The sequence below is a fragment of the Phycodurus eques genome, chromosome 18 (genome assembly GCF_024500275.1).
Source record: "Phycodurus eques isolate BA_2022a chromosome 18, UOR_Pequ_1.1, whole genome shotgun sequence".
NCBI classification, from domain to species: Eukaryota; Metazoa; Chordata; class Actinopteri; order Syngnathiformes; family Syngnathidae; genus Phycodurus; species Phycodurus eques.
This window is the reverse complement of record NC_084542.1, coordinates 1,074,464-1,098,742: the sequence shown is the minus strand read 5'-3', so window position 1 is coordinate 1,098,742 and position 24,279 is coordinate 1,074,464. Positions and strand designations below refer to the sequence as shown.

Below are 24,279 nucleotides of genomic sequence, written 5' to 3'. Positions count from 1 at the left end.
CCTTTCCGTAACAAGGAACAAAGCAACAACAATGACGACCGCAGAACAGTGTCTGCTAGAACAAATGGACCTAGATGACCAGATGATACGTTTAATTATGCTGCAAAATTGATCGAGAAGGCGGCGGCGTTGGTATGTAGAACCCAGGGGCACGCTGAGTACGTCATCACAGCACGTGACTAAAATGGACCAATCACGAGAGATGACCCCCGCGGCATTCAACGCGCAACAGCAATTTTTGCCGTGTGCGAGTCAAACTATGCAGAGGGGCCGCTCGGGGCAATTCGTCGGTCACGTGATGCAATGCGGGCGTTGTCGGCCGCGTGACCGCGGGAGTATAAAGAGGCCCTAAGACGCAGAGGTCCTGAAGTAGCAAAACAACCCCAGACTATCACACTCCATTCACCATGTTTGACTGTTGGTATGATGTTTTTTCCTGAAATGCTGTGTTACGGGCGGCACGGTAGTCGACTGGTTAGAGCGTCTGCCTCACAGTTCTGGCGACCGGGGTTCAATCCCCGGGCCCGCCTGTGTGGAGTTTGCATGTTCTCCCCGTGCCTGCGTGGGTTTTCTCCGGGCACTCCGGTTTCCTTCCACATCCCAAAAACATGCATGGTAGGTTAATTGAAATCTCTCAATTTTCCCTTGGTGTGAATGTGAGTGTGAATGGTTGTTTGTTTATGTGTGCCCTGAGATTGGCTGGCAACCAGTTCAGGGTGGACCCACCCTCCTGCCCGAAGATAGCTGGGATAGCCACCAGCACGCCCGCGACCCTTGTGAGGATAAGCGGCTTGGAAAATAGACGGATGGATGCTGTGTTACATTTACACCAGACGTAACGAGACATACACCTACCAAAACATTTCAACTTTCGTCTCATCAGTCCCTAGAATATTCTATATCGAGTATATATTATATTTTGGGCAAAGGTAAGACGAGCCTTAATGTTCTTTTTGGTCAGCAGTGGTTTTTGCCTTGGAACTCTTCCATCGAAGTCCCTGATGGTGTATTGGTGCATTCGCCTTACTTCGATTTAGGCAGCGTGGGTTCAGTTCTCACTCAGTGATAGTGTGAATGTGAGTGCGAGTGGTTGTCTGTGTCTATATCTGCCCTGCGACTGACTGGCGACCAGGCGATCAGGGTGTAGTCCGCCTATCGCCCGAAGTCAGCTGGGATATGCTCCTGGATTCCTTTGTGACCTCCTGGATAAGTCGGCGCTGTGCTCTTGGGTTAATTTTTTGTAGGTTGGCTACTCCTGGGAAGTTTCCCCATTGTTCCATTCTGGCAACGTTGCTACCTTCGTGGGTTCACTCAGCACACACGCAGATGAGTTGTCAGCAGACAAGGTTTTTATTTGAAAGTCCCCACAAGATGCTGGCCTTTAAGTCCCTGGTGAATCAAATGCAAGGCAGCTGCCAAAGTCCTCCTCCTTAGCTTGCCCACCTCAGTAACCGCTCGCCGGGACACTACTGCAAGAATAAAACGGCAGTGCAATCAACTCAAATAGCCACTCCTGTCGCAGCCAACTCACCCAACCCTACTCACAAGAGCCCTCCCCACACCTGTCTCTCCCCTGTAGCCAATGGCAGATCACACCCACCTCCACGTCCATGTTTTCTCCATTTGTGGAGAATGCCTCTCACCATTGTTTACTGGTATCCTAAAGCTTTGGAAATGGCTTTGGCAAGATTGGCAAGATCAAGGCAGATAGATATATCCCTTTATTTCTTATCTCTTCTTGAATTTTGGGGGAATTGTGGCCTTATATTGCCTCTTTTTTAACTCTTTCGGCCGACTTCATTTTGTCAGACAGAACAGGTGTGGCGATAATCTTGGTCTTGGTTGTGGTCAGTGAAAATGAACTAAGCTTTCCAATAAATTACATTAGCCACAGTTAATCCATAACTTAACCAGGGGACCAATTATTTTTTAACACCTGGCCATGTAGGTTTAATTTTTGTTTTGTTTTTCCTTAAGAATTAAAATCTCCATTTAAGAACTGCATTTTATGTTTATTTGGGTTATCTTTGTCTCCATTTGTTTGATGATAAACATTAGAGTGGAGAAACTAGGCCAACAAATACGAATTTGAGAAGGCGGCAAATACTTTTTCATGGCACTGTATACCTCATCGCTTGATTCTACACATACGGACACTATGTTTCCTTTCTTACCATCTTTGCTGTCTACTGTGGTAGTCACTACCTCCATTTCATAGGTGTCCCTCATTTGTTGACCCCGGAAACGGGCAAGGTGCTCTTGCTCAATCATGTCACTCTCATCCTCCTCCAAAGGAAGCCAGGTTGCATCAATGAACCACTGGCCTCTCATCACAGGAATACGATCTTGCTCTGGGGAAATATGAAAATCACACTTACTAAGCCTATCTTCAAGTTCTTCTGATGTCATCACCAAAGCTGCACACAGTCCCGTCTATGAACCAGCATCATTCATTTCTTTTTGACGGAATTTCACATTCAACTTCTCTTGCAACATTCTTGCATTTTCTAGTTTTTATCATTTTAGACTTGGGTCACATGTTGTCACTCAATACTGGCTATATGAATTCTGAAAGAGAGGTCACATAATGCTATGCGAAGGGCTACCCTTTTGATTCACACTTCTGAATTAACAAATCTGCTCAAAACATTTGTGGGTAAATCATCATCTCATGGTCATTCCATAGCTTGTCTCCATAAATGGTTTGCTTTGGTCATGCGCCCAATAATGTGACCTTTGAACGATACTCGTTTTTTTTTGTGGTTTTTTCCCCCCCAATTTACATGGATGGAGGTGTGATTTAAAAAAGAATACTGACCAAAAAAAGTAGGATGCAGCTCACTTTTAAGTGGTGGGATATATGCTATCAATTGGTCAAAATCAATAATACTCCCTGGAACGACTAACTCGTGGAATCATGAGGACCAAAATCCAAACTTTCCAATTCCGACTGGGAATATCAACTATCTAGGCATTAATATCTTAAATAATTTAAATCACATACCTCTACTGGAAAAAAAATGGTGATAATTGAAAACAGCCTATCTATCTTACTTTTAGGGCATATAGCTGCAGTAAAAATGAAAACGCTACCACAAATTAATTATTTATTTTCAATGATCCCATTCAAACCCACATTAAAATGGTTCCAAATGCTTGACTCTGCCATTTTAAAATTTTACTCTAAAAATAAGAAAAAATACAATTAGCCCAGCTACCCTTGAGAAAGGTAAAGCAGAAGGGGGACTCGACGTACCCAATTTCAAACACTATTACTTAGCTAGCCAAAAGCAGTACCTCATTAAATGGTTACATCCTATGTTGAACAACAATCTTGCCTGGAACTAGAACAGATAGACTGGAATAGCACCAAACTTTCAGACCTTGCATTTATCAGCGCAAGTCTCCGACGCCACAATTGTTTTAAGAATCCGATTTTTGCTGCCACTTTATCAGCTTGCTGGAAAAGTCTAGAAACGAGACTTTACACCGATCTTATCGGCCTGATCGGTAGCGGCCGATAATTAGCATTTGCTGCTGATCGGCCGATTGGCTTTCATGTCATACTTCGCCAATCCGATCAATGACGTCATCGATCGGCTCCGCAAAAGACATTTACTCTGCGTCGCCGTCGCGTATGAATCCAAAAGCTGGTTTATTTTTAGCCTTATTCCGTGTCTTGTGGCGTAGTACTGTAACTATCTGACGGACATAATAAAGTTTTTTTCAATCTTGTTGTTGAAAAAACACGCCGTCGGTGTGTGACTATTTTGCAGTGTCGCAGACAAACAACACGGAAGTTATTTGCAGTCTGTGCACAACTGAAGTACGTCGTTGGGGAACGTCATCTCAATGCTTCAACACAACAAATTTGATCAGGCACCTGAAGAATGTACACAAGGAGGAGCATGCCGCGTTCAAGCTACGCAGCGTGGAGAAGAAAAAACAAAAAAGGGAAAAATACGGACACCCGTCCATATAGTGACCGTGAGAAAGTTACATTAAGCATGTCATTAACAGTATTTATTAAAGTCATTTAACTGCAAGAAAAATAATTGAATTACAGTAAGTTAGCACCCATGATTTCTGTCATGTTGTAATGTTGATTTGACCTAAACTTATGTCAGTGGCCAATCACTGAATTCCCCCGAGAGGTCATTGATGTTTTAACTTTACATAATACATTTGAAGATACTCAAGTGTACAGTACACAGGTATATACAATAAATGAACAAGTCATGTAAACAGACACATTGCTCCATCTTGTAATTTGATCGGTGATCGGTTAGCGTTTTTTTTAAACTTGCTGATCGGTGATCAGCTCCAAAAATCCTGATCGTGTAAAGCCTATTGAAAACCACGCAATCTCAGTTAGCACCATATCATTCCTTTCCAATCTGGCACAATCCCGATTTTAAGATTAACAAAATACCCCTTGAATTGACCGCCTACATCACTAATTCAAAAATAAAACATCAAAAAACATCGCGTGAAAGCTTATTCCAAGAATTTCAAATTACAGATGGTAATTTCCTTCAATACTATAAAGTTAGAACAACAGTCCTGAAAAGACTCGCAACACACGTGAATACATTAGAATTACACATTTCTATTCAGAAAATAGTGGAATTACTTCCACTAAACAAAAAACTCCTTTAAGAAGTATACCAAGTACTAATTGAATACACTTACCAGTCGCAAAATGGGAAAAAGACCTCTCAGTGTCTACTGACATTGATCACTGGGCACAAATCTGTAGAAACACATGGTGTTGGCACGTTGGCCCCACACCGAGGGTCTCGTCCTGGTCTCCGGGTGGGGGACTGGGGGCCGCGCTGCTGTGTCTCTCCCGGGCCTGTGTCCTCCTTTTCCCTCTCCCCGTGGTGCGCCGCCGTGGTCGTTGCCCTTCTCTCCTTCAGGCTGTGTGGGATCCCCGACTGACTTGTGGATCACAGCGGGGTGTCAGCACCTCCCACCTCGGTCAGACCCGCCTTCTGGCCGTGCTCTAGCCACTGGCCTACGGTTGGTTTTGGGGGGCTGGAATTAGCCTCGTCTCTGTGGTCTGTCGACCGGTCGGACCGAGCCGGAATTGCAGGAGTCTAGCCTTTTACTTCACACACTGAACTTTTTTAATACCTACACTGTACATACTCCGCACATTGGGCGCACTCATATCTCATTCAGGGTCCCCAGGTATGGTGGGGCGGGTGCCAGGCCGGTGCTGACACAACTGTGCTGGTTTCCGGTCTGGATGCCCCCCCTTCACTGCTCTGCTGGTCCTCCGGTTTTAATGCATCACACCCGTCTGTGGGGGAGGGGCAGGGTCAGCCTGGGTAGGACACTTGGCTAGGTGTCCCGGCACTCCGGCCTGCTCTCTGGCCCTTCATGCTTCTCTCCCGCAGATTTTTAATGCATATCCTTTGGGGAGCTGGTCGGCCTGGGTGGCGGTGACGGTGGCAGGTCATTATTGCCCTGTGACCGTCTCGCCTCACCCCACCAGTTTCTCCAATTTTAATGCACTACACCCCACCACACACAATCACAGTACAGCGATAATGGTTGCCAGTCGGGGACGTGGTAACCATACTAATAGGGTGTGTTGCTTTTTCACATTTCTCTTGGTTGGACCCCTGGGCCCTTCTCTGCACTCTTATCCGGTTCTCTTGGTTAGTTATTGCATGTCCTCACCCTCTCCTGGGTGTGAGTGTGTGTCACCCCCAAATCTACCAATGACTGTTGTCATGTTAATTGTGATCAAATATCTCGACTGTCTCACTATTGTTCTGCTGTGATCTTCACCCCTAGTCCCCTTGTCCACTCTGTTCCTCTGTCCCCGAAAACCCTTTTCTGTCCGGCTGCATTTTCAATAAACATCAGAATAATTACAAAAATAAAAAATAAGCAGAGGGAGTATTTCAAACTCCCCTGTTGCACAGCAAAACTGTTCCTGCACAAAGGCATGCAGATCCACCATTCTGCAAGGCCGTGCAGCTGAACAGGACAGTTTTTTTTTTTTTAAGTGGTGGGATATGTATATTTTTTTAGAAAAGCAACGCAAAAAATAGATGCATCTAACAGGTGAGCTATTTTTAGAAAACGCTTGCAGGCTAGCACCACGTTGGTGACTCTAGTGTTTCACTTAGTTCAATTCTTCGCAGCCACGGTGGGTGCAATACCAACGTAGTAACAGTGGGAATGTGAGAACTGAAGATGTTTGTCTCTATTCTCCATGAATAGAGACAAGTGTGTCTGTGTGTATCGTCCGCCGTTCACTTAAAGTCATCTTTTCATTGCAAATTAAAAAATCTTAGCATGACATGCTGCTACACTGCTGTTAGACATGTTGTGAGTGAACTCTTTCTTGCGCATGTGTACGACAACGTATTCACATATCTATCATATAGAGTATTGCATCGTGTAAAAATAATACTGGTATTATGATATGGGAAAGCCTTCTTTCTTACTCGCACCACTTGCGGCACATTGGCTGTCCGACGGTCTTACTTGATATTTGATTAGTGCAATGTATTATTACTATTCAGAATTATTTTAATTTCTATTGCATCTAAGAATCGATTATTTCTCCCACCCGTAATTCAAAGCCCCAAAGCCCCCCAAAAAATGTGCCCGGTGGGAATAAACACAGTTAGGTTTATTCGCCGCCAATCAAGGCAGCTTTTTTCATTGATTACCTTAAAGTCATCATGTCACATCATGATATCGGAAGCATGGCCTGACCGATATGGATTTTTTAGGCCGATGCCTATTCTATAAAATTCCGATAATTGATTCACTGGCCGATTATATACCGGTCTATATAAACGCTGAAACTTACCAAAATCTTGGTATTGTTGTTTGGAGGCTTTACAAGATCAGGAGTTTTGGGACCGATCAGCGTGTTTATATAAAAAAAAAAAAAAACGATAACTGATCACAGATCCGATCACAAGCTTGAGCAATGTGTCTATTTAAGTGACTTGTTCATTTACTGTATATACTTGTGTACTGTATACTGAGTTTCTTCAAAAAATATCTTGTCAGGGCATGTATTTTAATCAGTCAGGTCAAACCAACATTACAACATGACAGAAATAATGGGTGCTAGCTTACTGTAATTAAATGACTTTATTGTAATTAAATTACTTCACACACACCGAAACTTTTAGAGCATGATTCGACAGAACGCCGTTACAACCGTTAGTGCTAGCACTAGCTTGCTAGGCTACATTACGTTTTGTTGCCTACTTGCGAGCCGTATCGTATTAAAAGTATGTGAACGTACCTCAAGCAAGCCTTGAATTAAAGTCCTCTCCCGAGCACCGGTGACCACCAACACACGTTTTCCGGTTGTCTGTCCTACACTGCCGACATGGTTTTTTTATATTTTTTTTATTAAATAACTTGATTGGCTGTCAGATATTTACAGTACTACGTCAACAGACAGGTGACAAGGCTAAAAATGACAAGGCTAAAAATAAACCATCTTTTGGATTCAAATATGCTGTACACGATGGCGACACGGAGTAAATATCTTTTGAGAAGCCGACCAATGACGTCAATGATCAGATAGGCGAATTATGACATTAAAGCCGATCGGCATAAAATGCCAATTATCGGCCGATACCTATCAGGCCGTTCAGATCGGTGTAATGTCTCGTTGTTTGTTTGCATGTCTTATGTCTTTGTCTTATGTTGTCATGTATTAATGGGCAAAAAAAAGAACACAAATCTGCAAAAATCCGCCAATTTTTGGAAATGTTTGTTTGAATATACCTTTGTTTTATGTTGTATTGGGTTAATGTGTAAAAATGAAAGAATGAATGAATGAATCGGCATATTTTTGCCAATTTGCAAAGGGCTAACATTGTCCAATTAAATCGGCTGGCCGATTAATCGGTCGGGCCTTAGTAAGAATAACCCACAATAAAATTCCCCTAATACCACAGACCATTTTGGTCACAGCACCCGCCCTTGGGAGTGAATTATCGTCTGTTATTTGGACACGGCACGCAACTTTTACCCTTGTTGCAATTTATAGTTCTACTAGAACAGAATGACTTTGTAACTAAGGGGGGTTAATAACATGGTTGTGATATAACTATTGACTCCTTCTACCCCAATCTTATTGGTTACATGATGGTTACGATATGGATACCTGTGAGGTATCTTATGCCAAGATAGGGCATGTTCATAGGTGGCCCTGCAATAACTTACCAAGAATATTTTATTTCTAGTCAAAACTAATTAAAACTAGACATAGAAATTGCATGTGAATGCAAAAATGCTGAATGAAATTATGTGGACCGGTATTGAATCATCCATCCATCCATCCATCCTGTCTAATCGAGCTAGAAACCAGCTTACTAAAGAAATTAACATTGCAAAGAGGATCTATGCAGCAAAGTTGGAAAAACAGTTTAGCGCGAACGACTCAAAATCAGTCTGGCGTGCATTCCAATCGCTGACTAATTACAAGCGACGATCCCCCCAAGCTGAGAACAATAGCACACTAGCCAACGACTTGAATACCTTCTATTGCAGATTTGAAAAGGACAGTTTCACTCCACACACCCACCCGGCCGCACCCGCGACCAAAACCGCACCTCTGACTTCTGCGTTAACCATCCATGAACAGGATGTGAGACGCATCTTCAAACAACAGATGATTAACAAAGCGGCAGGACCGGACCATGTGTCCCCATCCTGCATCAAGGTCTGCGCGGACCAGCTCGCTCCAGTCTTCACTCAGCTCTTCAACAGATCTTTGGAAATGTGCGAAGTTCCATCCTGTTTCAAACGCTCCACCATCATTCCAGTCCCCAAGAAACCTGCAATCTCTGGTCTGAATGACTACAGGCCTGTCGCTTTGACATCTGTGGTCACGAAGTCCTTTGAACGTCTCGTGCTGGACCACCTCGAGAGTGTCACAGGTCCCCTGCTGGACCCCCTGCAGTTTGCCTACCGAGCGAACAGGTCTGCGGATGATGCAGTCAACACGGGACTGCACTTCATCCTAGAACACCTCGACAGTGCAGGGACCTACGCGAGGATCCTGTTCGTGGACTTCAGCTCAGCGTTCAACACCATCATCCCTGAACTCCTTTCAACCAAGCTTCTCCAGCTCAGCGTCTCACCTGCCATCTGCCAGTGGATTTACAGCTTTCTGACGGGCAGGACACAGCAGGTCGGGCTGGGGGAGACCACCTCATCCACACGCAGCATCAGCACTGGGACGCCCCAAGGTTGTGTCCGCTCTCCGCTGCTCTTCTCTCTCTACATGAACGACCGCACCTCAGCGAACCCGACTGTCAAGCTCCTGAAGTTTGCAGATGACACCGCTGTCATCGGCCTCATCGAGGACGGTGACGAGTCTGCATATCGACAGGAAGCGGAGCGGCCGGAGCTGCGGTGCGGCCGACGCAACCTGGAGCTGAACACGCTCAAGACGGTAGAGATGATCGTGGACTTCAGGAGGCATCCTTCGCCACAGCTGCCCCTCGCGTTGTCCAGCTGCCTTGTGTCAACCGTCGAGACCTTCAAGTTCCTGGGAATTACAGTCTCTCAGGACCTGAAGTGGGCGACCGACATCGACTCCGTCCTCAAAAAGGCCCAGCAGAGGATGTACTTCCTGCGGCTTCTGAGAAAGCACGGCCTGCCACCGGAGCCGCTGAGACAGTTCTACGCAGCGGTCATCGAATCGGTCCTGTGTTCTTCCATCACAGTCTGGTTCGGTGCTGCTACAAAAAAGGACAAACTCCGACTGCAACGGACAATCAAAACTGCTGAAAGGATTGTCGGTACCCCCCTACCCACCCTTGAGGACTTGCACGCTGCCAGAACTAAGACAAGGGCGTGCAAAATCCTCTCGGACCGTCCGCACCCCGGTCACCGGCTCTTCCGGCTCCTTCCCTCAGGTAGGCGCTACCGATCAACGCAAACTAGAACTAGTAGACATTCCAACAGCTTCTTCCCTCTTGCGATCAACTTCTTAAACACCTAACCTATAATTCCATTACAACAAGCCGGCAATTTTTTGACTTGAGTTCGTTGTCACATTTCTGTGGGGCCAATTATGTATTACTCGTGCACTCACTGTAGTTGTCTCGCCATGCTGCACTATTTGCATATACTGGCCACTCATGCCAGAGTAGCATCTGCTCCATTTGCACACTGATTGAGGAGTATCTGTCACATTTGCACAACCAACATTGTTTTGGACATACTTGGCAAATAAAGATGATTCTGATTCTGATTTTCCATACCACTTTACCCTCACACGGGTCGCTATCCCAGCTATCTTCGGGCGAGAGGCGGGGTACACCGTGAAGCGGTCGCCAGCCAATTGCAGGGCACATAGAAACAAACAACCTTACACACACCCATGAAATGAAATGAGGAAACTGGAGCTAAATTTGTAAAAAAAAAAAAAAAAAGTTTAATTTCGGGCTTTTATTTTGAAAATTTGTGAAATTCGGAGAATGGGAGTGGTTCACAGGATGGCTTGAATGAGCTGAACATGTAGAAGTTGAAACGGTGCGAATCGGTTGAGAAAAGAGACAACTTTAGCGAACTTTTTGTACAAATTTTGAATTTCGGGCTTTTATTTTGGAAAAAAAGTGAAATTCGGGAAATGGGATTGGTTCACAGAATGGCGTGACTTCACTGAACACAATGAATTTGGAACGGTTTTTGAATCGGTCAAGAAATGTTGGAGGAGGAGGGAATAATGTAGAATAGATGCGAATGCGGGGGAAATGTGGCTATTTTAATGTGGGGAAATGAGAAATGTGGGTGAAAACGTTTTGTGGTTTGAGGGAACTTGGGGAACCTGAAAATTATTTTGAAGTTGGATTGGTTTGAATCGGTTAAGAAATGTTGACGCAGGAGGGAAGAATGTCGAATTTGTCTTTGTGGGTGTTTGAACATGAAAAAGGGGGCGGTTTGTATAATGTGGGAATTGGGGGACTGTGGCCAATATTTTGGCGTTGGAACGGTTTGAATCGGTGAAGAAGTGTTAAGGGAGGAAGGTCAGCGTTAATTGCGCAGGCTCATAATTGCAACAAGATTTGGTGCTCACGGTTCCAGTAAACTGGGTAGCATTCCTTTTCTCTGACGTCCACTTCATAGAGCCCCCCTCTCACACACACTGCCTCCGTGTTAATGCCGATGCCGATGCCGATGCCGGTGCCGGTGCCGTCCGGGTCGCTCATCTCCTCGGACAAGGAGGGCCGTCGGCAGTCCTCCGCCGCATCTTTGCCCCGGCTCTCGACGGGCTCACGGGGGCGTTTGACCTCGTCGGGGCTGTGCTTCGCGAACCTCGCATAGGCGCTCTCGATTTTTAAAGAGTCGTGTCCGACGAAAGGCTTCCACGCCCGCTTGTCCTCCTTGTAAAACCACCTGACCTCCTCCGGGCCCAGCTCCGTGACGATTTCGCCTCTGTGCCTGGAGCTGTTGGAACGCACGCGTTTCTTGCTCGTCGCGTTGCTGTCACTTTCGCTGTAGTTTCGCTCGATGTCCAGATACGACGGAGTCTCTCTCGAGTATTCCTCATCAGGCAGGCCCAGCATGAGGCCGTCCTGCGGTAAAAGAGGAAGGTGTCTGTCCAAACCCGGTTCCGCCGGGTCACACCCGCCGCCGCCGCCGCCGCCGACGCGGGCTTCCGTTCCCGTCGGGTTCTCGTCGTAGCCGGACACGAAAACGTCATTTGCCATGTCCCATTCGCTACTGCTCACCGAGTTATTATCCGAGCTCTGCTGGCGGATATTCATATCGCTCACGGTTCCGCACAACGTTGCTGTATTGGGGCTAACCCCTTGTAGTCCCAGCATAAAGGTTTCTTCCCAGTTTGGAACATCTGTTCGCCTGTCTGTCCCGACCGCGATAATATTGATATAATAATAATAATAATAATAATAATAATAATAATAGAACTGATTCCAAAACCGATGTTAACCGACTCCGGACACACACAAAAATAGCCTGCTGTAATGCTATTCATTCATCACAGTCACTAGTGTTATAATAAACGATGCTAGTTTGGAAGGCAAGTCAGCGAGAAAATGACAGGGGAAGTTCCGGTGGAACCCATCAAAATAAGATTATATTCGACAAATGAAGTGTGATACTGCTTTACGAAGCAGAGCGTTGGACATAAATAAAGTAGAGTAGACCAAACAGTAGCCAAACAATTTCATTATGTGATTGTTTTAATTTGGTCGGCATTTCACGGAAATAAAGTACTTCGAGTTGCCCTTTTTTTTAATTATTATTTTGAAGTCGGATTTGAAACAATTACAACGGAGTAATTTGCAGCGTGCAAAAAAAAAAATAATAAAAAAAACACCCTCCTACAGTTCTGCATGACATTTGTTCATTGTACATTCTACAGATTTGGCAAAGAAATAATCCACTACTTCGTCCCATCACTCAGTAATAAATATTATAGTAATACGTTTAATGTAAGTCTATTTCGTGCGCATTGTACCTCGAGAGCCACCGTAGTTTCAGCTTGCGCCTGTCATGGCCGTCGAGAGTTGTCAGTTTGGAGTGTGTTTTTAGGAATTACTTGGTTCCATCGTACAATTGATAGGAAATGGCAGGATGTTTCCTAGTCACATTGTACGAGTACTCGCCACTCTTCTATATTAGCGTAGTTTCTTTGTGTTTCGTTGTTACAGCCGCCATTGTCCTTGGCTGGTAAGTATTATTTTGCCATGTTACTTGACTGGAAACAGAGCAACGGCTCTGGAACAAGTCTGTAATGTATGGCTGGATCTCATTTGTCCGAATTACAATGTTCCGAACGCGTGGGTACCGAGCATCAAGGAGGTTATCACAGACGAGCTGAAATCGAGGAAGCGTTGCTATTTCCTTTGCGTGAGTCCTTTTGGCTGCTCGACAGTGACGTGTAAAGAGGGCGCGAAACAGCTGGTTTGAAATTGAAATCCTCTTTTGTTTTGAGGTTTTTCATCATTTGAGTTGCACTGTAGCCGACAGATTTTCCTTCGTGTCTGTTTTATTTCGTGCAGTATTTTGTCATGAAACGATTTCATTACTTTGACTTTTGCGGTTACTTCGTAATAAAAGTCGAATCATTATTTTTGTCATTTTGTCCAAATGCATTCGGCCACATCACGAGAATAAAAAGGATTTGCTGGTTCTACTGTCGTGTTTTTAAACAACCCCATATCCCCAAATCAGAATCAGAATCAGAATCAGAATCATCTTGATTTGCCAAGTTTGTCAAAAACACACACTCCGGTCGTCCGAGCCGCTCGAGAACGACAACAGACAGTCCGCTGACGGAGAATATTTTTAAGACATAAAGACAGAAAACAACCACAGACACTGAGCAATAAAAGGTTACCAGTCATGTGGCAATGCCGGAACAATTTTTGATAAAATGTTTTTTTGGACAATTGTGCAAAAACATGCAGAGTCTTCTAGCAAGGAGAGCAGTTTGAAATAACGAATAGAACAATAGTCCGGTGCAAAGGGCGCAGAGACTTAAAGTTGAAAGTTTAGAGTGACCAGTGCCATAATCTGGGACAATCTGTCCATTGTGCAAATGTTGCAGATGCTACTCAGGCACACGAGTGGCCGGTATTGGTCAACAACAGATATGCAAATAGTGCAGCGTGGCGAGACGTCTACAGTGAGTGCACGAGTCCTACATAATTGGCCCCACAGAAATGTGACAACGAACTCAAGACAAAAAACATGGCAGCATGTTGCAATGGAATTGTAAGTTAGCTGTTTAAGACGTTAATGGCAAGAGGCTGTTGGAACGTCTGCTAGTTCGAGTTTGCATTGATCGGTAGCGCCTACCTGAGGGAAGGAGCCGGAAGGTCCGAGAGGATTTTGCACGCTCTTGTCTTAGTTCTGGCAGCGTGCAAGTCCTCAAGGGAGGGTAGGGGGGTACCGACAACCCTTTCAGCAGTTTTGATTGTCCGTCGCAGTCGGCGTTTGTCCTTTTTCGTAGCAGCGCCAAACCAGACCGTGATGGAAAAACACAGGACTGATTCGATGACCGCTGTGTAGAACCGCCTCAGCAGCTCCTGTTCCTCAGAAGCCGCAGGAAGTACACATCCTCTGCTGGGCCTTTTTGAGGACGGAGTTGATGTCGGTCGCCCGCTTTTCAGGTCTTGAGAGACTGTAATTCCCAGGAACTTGAAGGTCTCGACAGTTGACACAGGGCAGCTGGACAGCGTGAGGGGCAGCTGTGGCGAAGGATGCCTCCTGAAGTCCACGATCATCTCTACCGTCTTGAGCGCGTTCAGCTCCAGGCCGCGTCGGCCGCACCGCTCCGCTTCCTGTCGATACGCCGACTCGTCACCGTCCTTGATGAGCCCGATGACTGTGGTTGTCGTCTGCAAACTTCAGGAGTTTGAGAGCCGTTTGCGTTGAGGTGCAGTCGTTCGTGTGGAGATCAGAGAAGAGCAGCGGAGAGAGGACACAACCTTGGGGCGCGCCGGTGCTGGTGGTGCGTGCGGATGAGGTGGTCTCCCCCAGCCTCACCTGCTGTGTCCTGCCCGTCAGGAAGCTGTCAATCCACCGGCAGATGGCAGGCGAGACGCTGAGCTGGAGAAGCTTGGAGGAAAGGAGTTCGGGGATGACGGTGTTGCACGCTGAGCTGAAGTCCTTTCCCAAATTTCACCAATTTTCAAAATGAAAGCCCGAAATTCACCATCTTTACAAATTTAGCTAGTTTCCTTATTTCCCAACCGATTCACACCGTTTCAACTTCGACGTGTTCAGCTCATTCTAGCCATCCTGTGAACCACTCCCATTCCCCAACTTTCACAAATTTTCCAAAATAAAAGCCCATAATTATTATAATTTTTTTTTTTTTTTTTTTTTTTTTTTTTTTTTACACATTTAGCTCCGGTTTGCTTATTTCTCAACCGATTTGCACCGTTTCAACCACGTGTTCAGCTCATTCAAGCCATTTTGCGAACCACTCCCATTCCCCAAATTTTCAAAATAAAAGCTCAACATTTGTACAAATCTAGCTCCAGTTTCCTTATTTTTCAACCGATTCGCACCGTTGCAGTTTCTGTGTTCAGCTCATTCAAGCCACCCTGTGAACTACTCCCATTCCCCAAAATTTCACCAATTTTCAAAATAAAAGCTCAAAATTCTAATTCTTATACAAATTTTGCTAGTTTCATTTCTCGACCGATTTGCACCATTTCAACTTCTACGTGTTCAGCTTGTTCTAGCCTTCCGTGAACCGCTCCCATACACCAAATTTCACCAATTTTCAAAATGAAAGCCCAAAATGTCCCGATTTTTCAACCGATTCACACCGTTTCCACTTCTACGTATTCATCTTATTCTTTCCCACTCCCCAAATTTCACAGACTTTCAAAATAAAAGCTCAAAATTCTAAATATTTTACACATTTAGCTGTAGTTTCCTTTTTTCTCAACCGATTCGCACCGTTTCGACTTCGACGTGTTCAGCTCATTTAAGCCCCCCCTGTGAACCACTCCCATTCCCCAAATTTCACAAATGTTGAAAAGAATTTTATTTTTCATTTTTTTTGGACAAATTTAGCTACAGATACACAGTTGACATAAAAAAAAAAAAGAAGTAGAAGACAGTCACGATCGAAAATGGTTAATATACCTCAGTTGTCACAGTTTAAAGAATATATGCCTGAGAGTATTATTTGATTGTCTGCATGTGATTATATTATATTTATTTTGGAGCGATTTAAGCGAGAGTGAGCTCACCAGTGGTGTTTTTCATTGTGTTAGCTTTGAGCTGGCAATTTTTGTGAGCAAACAGTCTGTGATGTAAGTGCCACATACAAACGGGTGCATTCTTTTGTTATATTGGTTTAGTTTTACAATGACTTTCAATCGGAGTGTCAATAAACAACTTTAAGCAAGTGACGGTCACTTTTACTTCTTGCTATACTTATCAGCACCTTAGCGACCCCGTTGTGATCACATGGGCGCTGCTGGATTGAAGTGCTCGGAGCGCAGCCTGGAATGGACTGCTTGTATAAGAGTGGCTATATTTGAGAACCTTTATAATCCAACACTCGTTTTTTTTTTTTTTTTTTTTTGCTGATATTCAAATATCGAATCGGGACATCCCCACTTTAAATCCGGGTTAAGCCAAGATAACCAGTCACATCAAGACATTTAAAAAAAAAAAAAAAATGTTTATTTTGCTTCAATGTCTTGCAGGTTTGGGTTTGATGTCCCAGTGATCTTGCGTGGCTCTGATGACACACAATCCATCCTACCGACTCCCGAAAAGAAAATGGTTCAGGTGACTAATCCTTTTTCCCTCGAGATGGGTTCAGGATTCGCATCTGTCGCAGGTAAGAAAAAAATGGTACATAATCATTAAAAATGTTGAGGCACAGTCTGTTCAAACTGCATGAAGGTTGACCTGCCATTTGTTTGGATTTGGAAAAAATTTCCATCGGTTTTCCACAGTCCAGAGGCAAAATGTTGCCCCGTAGAGCCTTTACATACTGTACAATCAATTCTTGTTTTTAAAAAGTTTCCTGTAAACGGAATTGTTTTAAGAAATGTGTGTTGACACAAAAACACTGAAACATACCCAAAACGTTACCCTTATGGTTGTTATACGCAGTGGTTTGAGGATATAGTGTTCTCCATCTCCACATGTTGCTGACGGTGGCGGTAGAGGAGCACAAGATTTTGCTCTAAAAGCAATATCAAGCTCAGGATCTTCTGCAGCACAAATGTAACACGGTAATCCACCACTGTTGTTGTAAATGTTGGCCGTGTTCGCCCACTGTCACGCAAGTTCTCGGTCAACCATGTCATCATCTCAGGAAAGATGTGATTGAATGGAGTCGGACCTCCTTGTAGTGGACAAACGGCGCAAGGACATCATTCTGTAAAACTCCCAACACTCAACAGCATGTACGTTTTTTTTTTTTTTTTACTATATTGGCATTTAATCAGCAAACTTCAACTGATTATGATTATTTTGAAAAGGGCTGAAATCTACCGATAAAATCGACCGATAGATTAATCGGTCAGACCCTAATAAAAATACAGTGGTGCCTTGAGTTACATGATTGTAATGTGACCGTAACTTAATGCAGCCCTATGGGGGGCACAAGCCAGTGCAAACTGTAGGCCGGTGCCAAGCTCGGATAAATGCAGAGGGTTGCGTCAGGAAGGGCGCCCGGCTTAAAACTTTGCCAAACAAATATGAGCGTTCGTCCAAAGAATTCCATACCGGGTCAGTCGTGGCCCGGGTTAACGACGTCCGCCACACGGCGCCGGTGGAAATTCAGCTACTGTGGGTCGAAGACGAAGGCGAGGTGGAAAGTGTTTTTTTTAGGAAGAAAGATAAGGAAAGCACAGAGCCTCGAACTGAATGTGGAGAGTGTTAGGACTATGACAGGAAAAGCTCGGGAGTCGGTTGACATGATGATTAGGAGAAAGGTTGATATATTGTGTGTCCAGGAGAGCAGGTGGAAATGCAGTAAGGCTAGAGGTTTAGGGGCAGGGTTCAAAGTATTTGACCATGGTGTAGATGGGAAGAGAAATGGAGTAGGGGTTATTTTAAAGGAAGAGTTGGCTAAGAATGTCTTGGAGGTGAAAAGAGTATCAGCTCGAGTGATGAGGCTGAAACTTGAAATGGAGGGTGTTATGTGTCATGTGATTAGTGGCTATGAGATGGGTCTTGTGGTGGGGAGGAACATTAAGAAGACAAAGGCAGAGAAAAGAACCATGTGGTGGAAGCTGAGAAAGGAAGAGTGTTGTGCGGCTTTTCGAGTAAAGGGGAGACAGGCTCTTGGTGGACAGGCTCTTGGTGGACAGGAGGAGCTTCCAAAAGATTGGTTCACTACAGCCAAGGTGATCAGAGAGTGTGTATTTGCGAGCAACAGTATGGTTTCATGCCTAGAAAGAGTACCACAGATGCATTATTTGCCTTGAGGATGTCGATGGAAAAGTACAGAGAAGGTCAAGAGGAGCTACATTGTGTCTTTGTAAATCTAGAGAAAGCCTATGACAGAGTACCCAGAGAGTAACTGTGGTACTGCATGCGGAAGTCTGGACTGGCAGAGAAGTATGTTGGAATAATACAGGACATGTACGAGGGCAATAGAACAGTGGTGAGGTGCGCTGTAGGTGTGGTGGGACTGCATCAGGGATCAACCCTATGCCCCTTCCTGTTTGCAGCGGTGATGGATAGGCTGACAGATGAGGTGAGACTGAGTCCCTCTGGACCATTATGTTTGCAGATTACATTGTGATCTGCAGGGAGCGGGTGGAGGAACAGTTAGAAAGGTGGAGGCATGGAGTGGAAAGGAGAGGAATGAAGATTAGCCGAAGTCAGAGAATATATGTGCACGAATGAGAGGGGTGGAGGGGGAAGAGTGAGGCTACAGGGAGAAGAGATAGCAAGGGTGGATGACTTGAAATACTTGGGGTCAACCGTCCAGAGCAATGGGGAGTGTGGTAAGGAAATAAAGAAACGGGTCCCAGCAGGTTGGAACGGGTGGAGGAAAGTGTCAGGTGTGTGATGTGACAGAAGAGTCTCTGCGAGGATGAAGGGCAAAGTTTATAAAACAGTGGTGTGAGACCGGCCATGATGGACGGATGAGAGACAGTGGCACTGAAGAGACGACAGGACGCAGAGGTGGAGGTGGCGGATGTTGAGGTTCTCTCTAGCAGTGACCAGGTTGGATAGGATTAGAAATGAGCTCATCAGAGTGACAGTCAAGGTTCGATGTTTTGGAGACAAAGTTTGAGAGAGCAGACTTTGATGGTTTGGACACGTCCAGAAGAGAAATAGTGAGTATATTGGTAGAAGGGTGATGCGGATGGAGCTGCCAGGCAAGAGAGCGAGAGGAAGACCAAAGAGAAGGTTGATGGATGTCGTGAGGGAAGGTGTTGGAGAGGAGAATGCAGGAGATAGGCTTACATGGAAAAAGGATGACACGCTGTGGCGACCCCTAACGGTACAAGTCGAAAGGAAAAGAAGAAGTAACGTGATCGAAACTTGAAACACTCAGATCTTAAATCATCTTTCTCCGTTGAAAGTTATAAAAATGCCATGAATCTGTTGCAGTCTCTTCTGGTGCATGTGCTTTGGCCACTCGGGGGGAGTATAATACAGACATAGGCAAGATTTGCTCGATGAACTGAGCCCTTGTGAGATGACATCTTGCATGATGACAGTTCAGGGTTAATGGTTTAGTACGACCTTCAGGGCAACGTGAGAGATTTTACTCCAGTTGTGTCAGTATGTTTTTGCATTCCAGATCGTGATAGAAACCCTTTAAATTCTACAGATGGTGTGTGGTTGAAGCCATGTTGTTTGGAGCCCTGCGTCTTGAGCTGCTTCTGGGGTTGTGAGGTCAGTGTCCTACAGCGAGCGTTGCAGGCCCACCAGGGTGGCTCCAGGTTCAGTACCCCCCATCATTTCCAAGACGCGTTAGACCACTTCTATCATCACTGCCAGACCTTCTTGTATCCTTTCCAAAATACACTGCTGGGCCATAAAAAAGTTGCGAAGAAAATTTATAGCTTTGAGTCAGGTTTTATTTATGTCCGGATTTGCATTCTTCATTTTCCATAGGCTCACTACGTGAATCCTGGCACTGCAATCTTGGAACACGAAAATTGAGTAGGATATAGTATTCAAGGAGTCATCTGATCTCTTTGGGCCTTATATGAGGCTACTTCAACTAGAAATGAAGAACCCCCATTTCCACCCCACCTCTTAAAATTGCCACTATGACAGCATCTTTTCATATGCTCACCAAACTACCCATATTTATCTGTAGTCCAATTGTAATTGATCTTAGCAAATTGAGGAGTAACAGATGAGTATCTTTACACAATATTTAAAATGTTTTCCAACTTGGTTGTTTAAGAAATGAGAAGGTACTCGGGTTTAAAAATGAATCACGAGGTAGAACATTGTCATGGATTGTCCAATGCTTAGTAAAATCCATGTATTGACATGTAATCTGATTTAGCGAAATACAAATATTACTTAATACAGGGTGTTCGCAAAGTCACTGTATATTTTTATTAACGGACATGTTTCAGTACAATTCAATGTAGCCCCTGTATTCTATATTAAACATGTTTGTTGATAAGAATATAAGTGCAAAGTGACTTCCGGAATACCCCGTATTACCGTAATTTCTCGTGTATAATGCGCACCCCCAAAATCGACCTGAAAATTCTGGAAACCCCTTCAACCTATGTATAATTAGTTTTTACAATGCATGATTTTGCTTCTACCCATAACAAAACATGAAGTATTATCTGTATTTTCTTAGTTTTTTCAAATAATTATTCTGAAGTTAAGGACTTTATTTGAACACATAATACTTTATTTTTATTTACTTGCTCTTATTTTGAAGAGCTTCCCTTGGAGATAGGGTGAGAAGCTCGGTCATCCGGGAGGACCTCAGAGTAGAGCCACAGCTCCTTCACATCGAGAGGAGCCAGATGAGGTGGCTGGGGCATCTGATTCGGATGCCTCCCGGACGCCTCCTGGTGAGGTGTTCCGGGCACGTCCCACCGGGAGGAGACCCCGGGGACGACCCGGCACACGCTGGAGAGACTACATCTTTCGGCTGGCCTGGGAACGCCTCGGGATCCCCCCGGAAGAGATGAATGAAGTGGCTGGGGAAAGGGAAGTCTGGGCGTCCCTACTAAAGCTACTGCCCCGCAACCCGACCTCGGTTAAGCGGTAGAAAATGGATGGATGGATGGACGATTTTGAAATTCACTTAAATGACAAAACACACTGTTGTGCTAATGTTAGATTACTCAGGCAGAATTTGTAAGATGGGTACAATTCTTTAAAGAAAACATGAATGACGAGGAAAAACATATTTAGTTTTATTTTAATGGGATTCAAATTAAACTGTCAAGCATTTCAGAAAAGCATTATCATTAAACCAAACATAACCGTAAAGAAATTAATGATGGTTGTTGTTCAGTCATCAGTCATATTTAAAAAAAAAAAAACAAGACAAAACGCTATTTCACAAATTCTGCCTGGGAATGTAAACTTATGAGCACAATTGTACATATATGCAGTCATATGTACCCCTGTCATATTGGAATGAAAGTTAAGTCTTCACCTTTTTCATAATCTCTAGGTGGCAAACGAACGAAAGTGTACAACTTTTTCATAACCTCTACGAGGCGGTGGCATATTGGAATGAAAGTGTACAGCTTTTTTCATAACCTCTAGATGGCTAGAAGTCTTTTTCATTTTCTCCTATACCTATGTATAATGCACAGTATTGACTTTTGACAATTTTTTGGGGGGGGGGGGGGGGGGAATGCGCATTATACATGAGAAATTACGGTACTCAGTTTTACAGGATGGCGTTTGGCCAATGTTAGTAGGGTAACAAATGAAAAAAGGAGTGTTTGTGTGAATGTGCACCTCTGACAAAACCACTGACCCCACCCATGCCCCCTTAGTAAAATTATTCTAGAACTACCATTGCAACACTATGACATTTAATACTCATCCATTCATTCATTCATTCATTCATCCCCCATTCCGCTTATCCTCACTCGGGTCGCGGGCGTGCGGGAGCCTATCCTAGCTAGCTTCGGACGAGAGGCAGGGTCCATCCTGAACTGGTCGCCAGCCAATCGCAGGGCACATGCAAACAAACAACCATTCACACTAACATTCATACCTACGGACAATTTTGAGTCTTCAATACCCTGCATCTTTTCGGTATGTGGGAGGAAACCGGAGTACCCGGAGAAAACCCACGCAGGCACGGGGAGAACATGCAAACTCCACACAGGCGGGGCCGGGATTTGAACCCCGGTCCTCAGAACTGTGAGGCGGATGTGCTAACCAGTCGTTCACCGTACCGCCACATTAATTTCCTACGAGAGAAATAAATTCTCGATCAAATGTTGCTAGAGAATGACATAAATGTATTCATTATCTCATTTGAATGGAGGCACATATTAAAATTATTTTTGGGGTATAAACTCTGATTGTTTGGCCCTTTGACGCGATTCTCCTAGTACCAGCAGTGAAGACCGAGAGGAACGCTACACTCGTATTCCAGCTGATCAGGGGCTCACAGATTTTGGCCCATTGCCAAGGCAATGCTATCCTCTCGTGGCCGTGTTGACCTTGGCGGAACAAGAAGCCCGAGACGCATACAACATTGTGAGTTTTTCAAATATTACCAACAACATGAGTTGGCAGCTAAAATAGGGAGGTCAAAACCATCCTTGAAGAAAACATCATGTCATCTTCTTTCAGGTGGCCAGTGTCAGTGTTATTCATGTACCTGATAATAAACACAACCTGTCGGCAAGGATCCTCTTCCAGTACCTTCTCACCTCACAAGGGAACATGTACGAGTTAAAGGTATGTTTTTGAAGGTACCATATTTTGGCTACTGAGACCTCCAAAGAGTGACTCTGTAACATGGACTTAGTAAAAGTGTCAATTCCATTTAAAACAAAATACATTGGTTTTGTCAACAAGAGTCCAGAAAAGGCCCCTCTGACAGCTACTTCAGTTTGACCCAGTTTTGTAGCCGCTTTGTCCATATTTGGCGAGGACATCCCTCTCGCCTCTGATTGGTTGCCTCCATGTAGAAGACCCACTTGTGAGAGCACACGTGTTTATTATGTTGACAGCGCTGACTCAGGAGTGGAGAGGTAGGCGGAGATCTTCGCTGATGATGTCGAGGATTTTGAGTGACCTGATTTCACAGGCCTCTCAGCAGAAAAACGTCTGCAACGAGTTTAATTCATATTTTACGTTGACGTAGGTACCATAGAGCCAATATTACATCCCAACTACTAGAAGTTGGTTTAGTAAAATGTCTTTTAAGATGGCAAGGTGACCACACTCTTGTACCTTCTTTGTTTCAGTCTTTATCCTGTCCGAGTTCAATAAAACTGAAATTTTGTCCGATCCCTCTTGCAGGCTCTCTTCATGTCAGCGAACGGTAGTGGGGAATCTGGTCATCCTGATACTGACCCAGTTACCGGTCCCAGTGAGCCCGAGTGTGAGGAGGAAGAGGACGAACAGGTGGCATCAGTTGTAGAGGGTGATGAGGAGGAAGATGATCGAGACTGGTCCGAGGGGCAGGGCAGAGACTGTGTGGTGTGTCAGAATGCAGCAGTCAACCGGGTTTTGCTGCCCTGCAGACACGCTTGTGTTTGTGACAGTTGTGTGGCTCACTTCCAACACTGCCCCATATGTAGGGCTTTCATCCAGGAGTCCTTTGTGCTGACTCTTGGTCCAGCTGCATCTGAACAATGACACCATTGGGCCAGTAACAGTTAGCCAACCCCACAGGAGTCTGTGTCACACTATTATCGTAATATTGGAATTATTTTATACCATTTAGGAATTGGTTTTCTTTGAAGAACATGCTGCTGCTCGGGCTTCGTTTAGTTTTTAATTTGATTACTGTATTCACCTTTCCCTGTTCAATCTTACAACACAGAAGGCATGTATGACATATTAGCATCTTAAGCCACATTCAAATGATGTGAGATGGTTTGACTCAAGGCTGTACTAATTTATATGATAAAACTGTACTTTTCCCACTGAGAGGTTTTCAGTTTATTGGGTGTGTATCGAGAAATATTTTGCTCCTGTTATTTTCGTTGAAGTCAAAATGAGGTGTGAAGGATTGTGTCAACCCTGTGACTGACTACTGGCGTACACTTGTAACTAAGCTGAGATAGGCTCCAGTTTCCCAGTGTTCCTGAAGCAGTACAAAAGAAAAATGTCTCCTTATCATGAATATATCAGAATCAGAATCATCTTTATTTGCCAAGTATGTCCAAAACACACAAGGAATTTTCCTCCGGTAGTTGGAGCCGCTCGAGTACGACAGACAGTCAATTGACAGAACACTTTGGAGACATAAAGACAATGACAAAAAGCAATTGTGCAAAAAGATGCAGAGTCCTCGAGCACTTAGAGCAGTTCGAAAGACTCACATTGCAATAGTCCGGTGCAATGACCATTGTGCAAAGGGCGCTGAGACTTCAAGGAGTGGATGCGGTTTAAAGTGACGAGTAGTGCGATCATCTGGGACAATGTCGGTTGTGCAAATGTGACAGCTACTCCTCAATCAGTGTGCAAATGGAGCAGATGCTACTCTGGCATGAGTGGCCAGTATATGCAAATAGTGCAGCATGGCGAGACAACTACAGTGAGTGCACAATTAATACATAATTGGCCCCACAGAAATGTGACAACGAACTCAAGTCAAAAACTGCCAGCTTATTGAAATGGAATTATAGG

At 44.5% G+C, this 24,279-nt stretch overlaps 2 protein-coding genes across 3 annotated transcripts in view; one reads left to right on the top strand and one right to left on the bottom strand.

Moving 5' to 3' along the window:
- Positions 1–11,996, bottom strand: part of ddhd1b (DDHD domain containing 1b) — a 48,192-nt gene extending 36,196 nt beyond the window's left edge. For both annotated transcript variants that reach the window (XR_009770334.1, XM_061704899.1), the window contains exons 1-2: positions 11,078–11,996; positions 2,175–2,351 (exon numbers count right to left, since the gene is read on the bottom strand). Coding sequence is in view for 1 of the 2 variants with exons in the window: in XM_061704899.1 (XP_061560883.1) it covers positions 2,175–2,351; positions 11,078–11,828 (928 nt within the window). In the remaining variant the exon portion in view is untranslated. The remainder of the gene's footprint in view (positions 1–2,174; positions 2,352–11,077) is intronic.
- Positions 11,997–12,505: 509 nt separating this feature from the next.
- On the top strand, positions 12,506–23,577 carry cgrrf1 (cell growth regulator with ring finger domain 1). Its single transcript, XM_061703778.1, has 6 exons — positions 12,506–12,696; positions 16,200–16,336; positions 19,298–19,475; positions 22,026–22,173; positions 22,270–22,377; positions 22,945–23,577. The coding sequence occupies exons 1-6, from the start codon at positions 12,593–12,595 to the stop codon at positions 23,281–23,283; spliced, it is 1,014 nt and encodes a 337-aa protein (XP_061559762.1). The 5' UTR covers positions 12,506–12,592; the 3' UTR covers positions 23,284–23,577.
- The last annotated feature ends 702 nt before the right edge of the window (positions 23,578–24,279 follow it).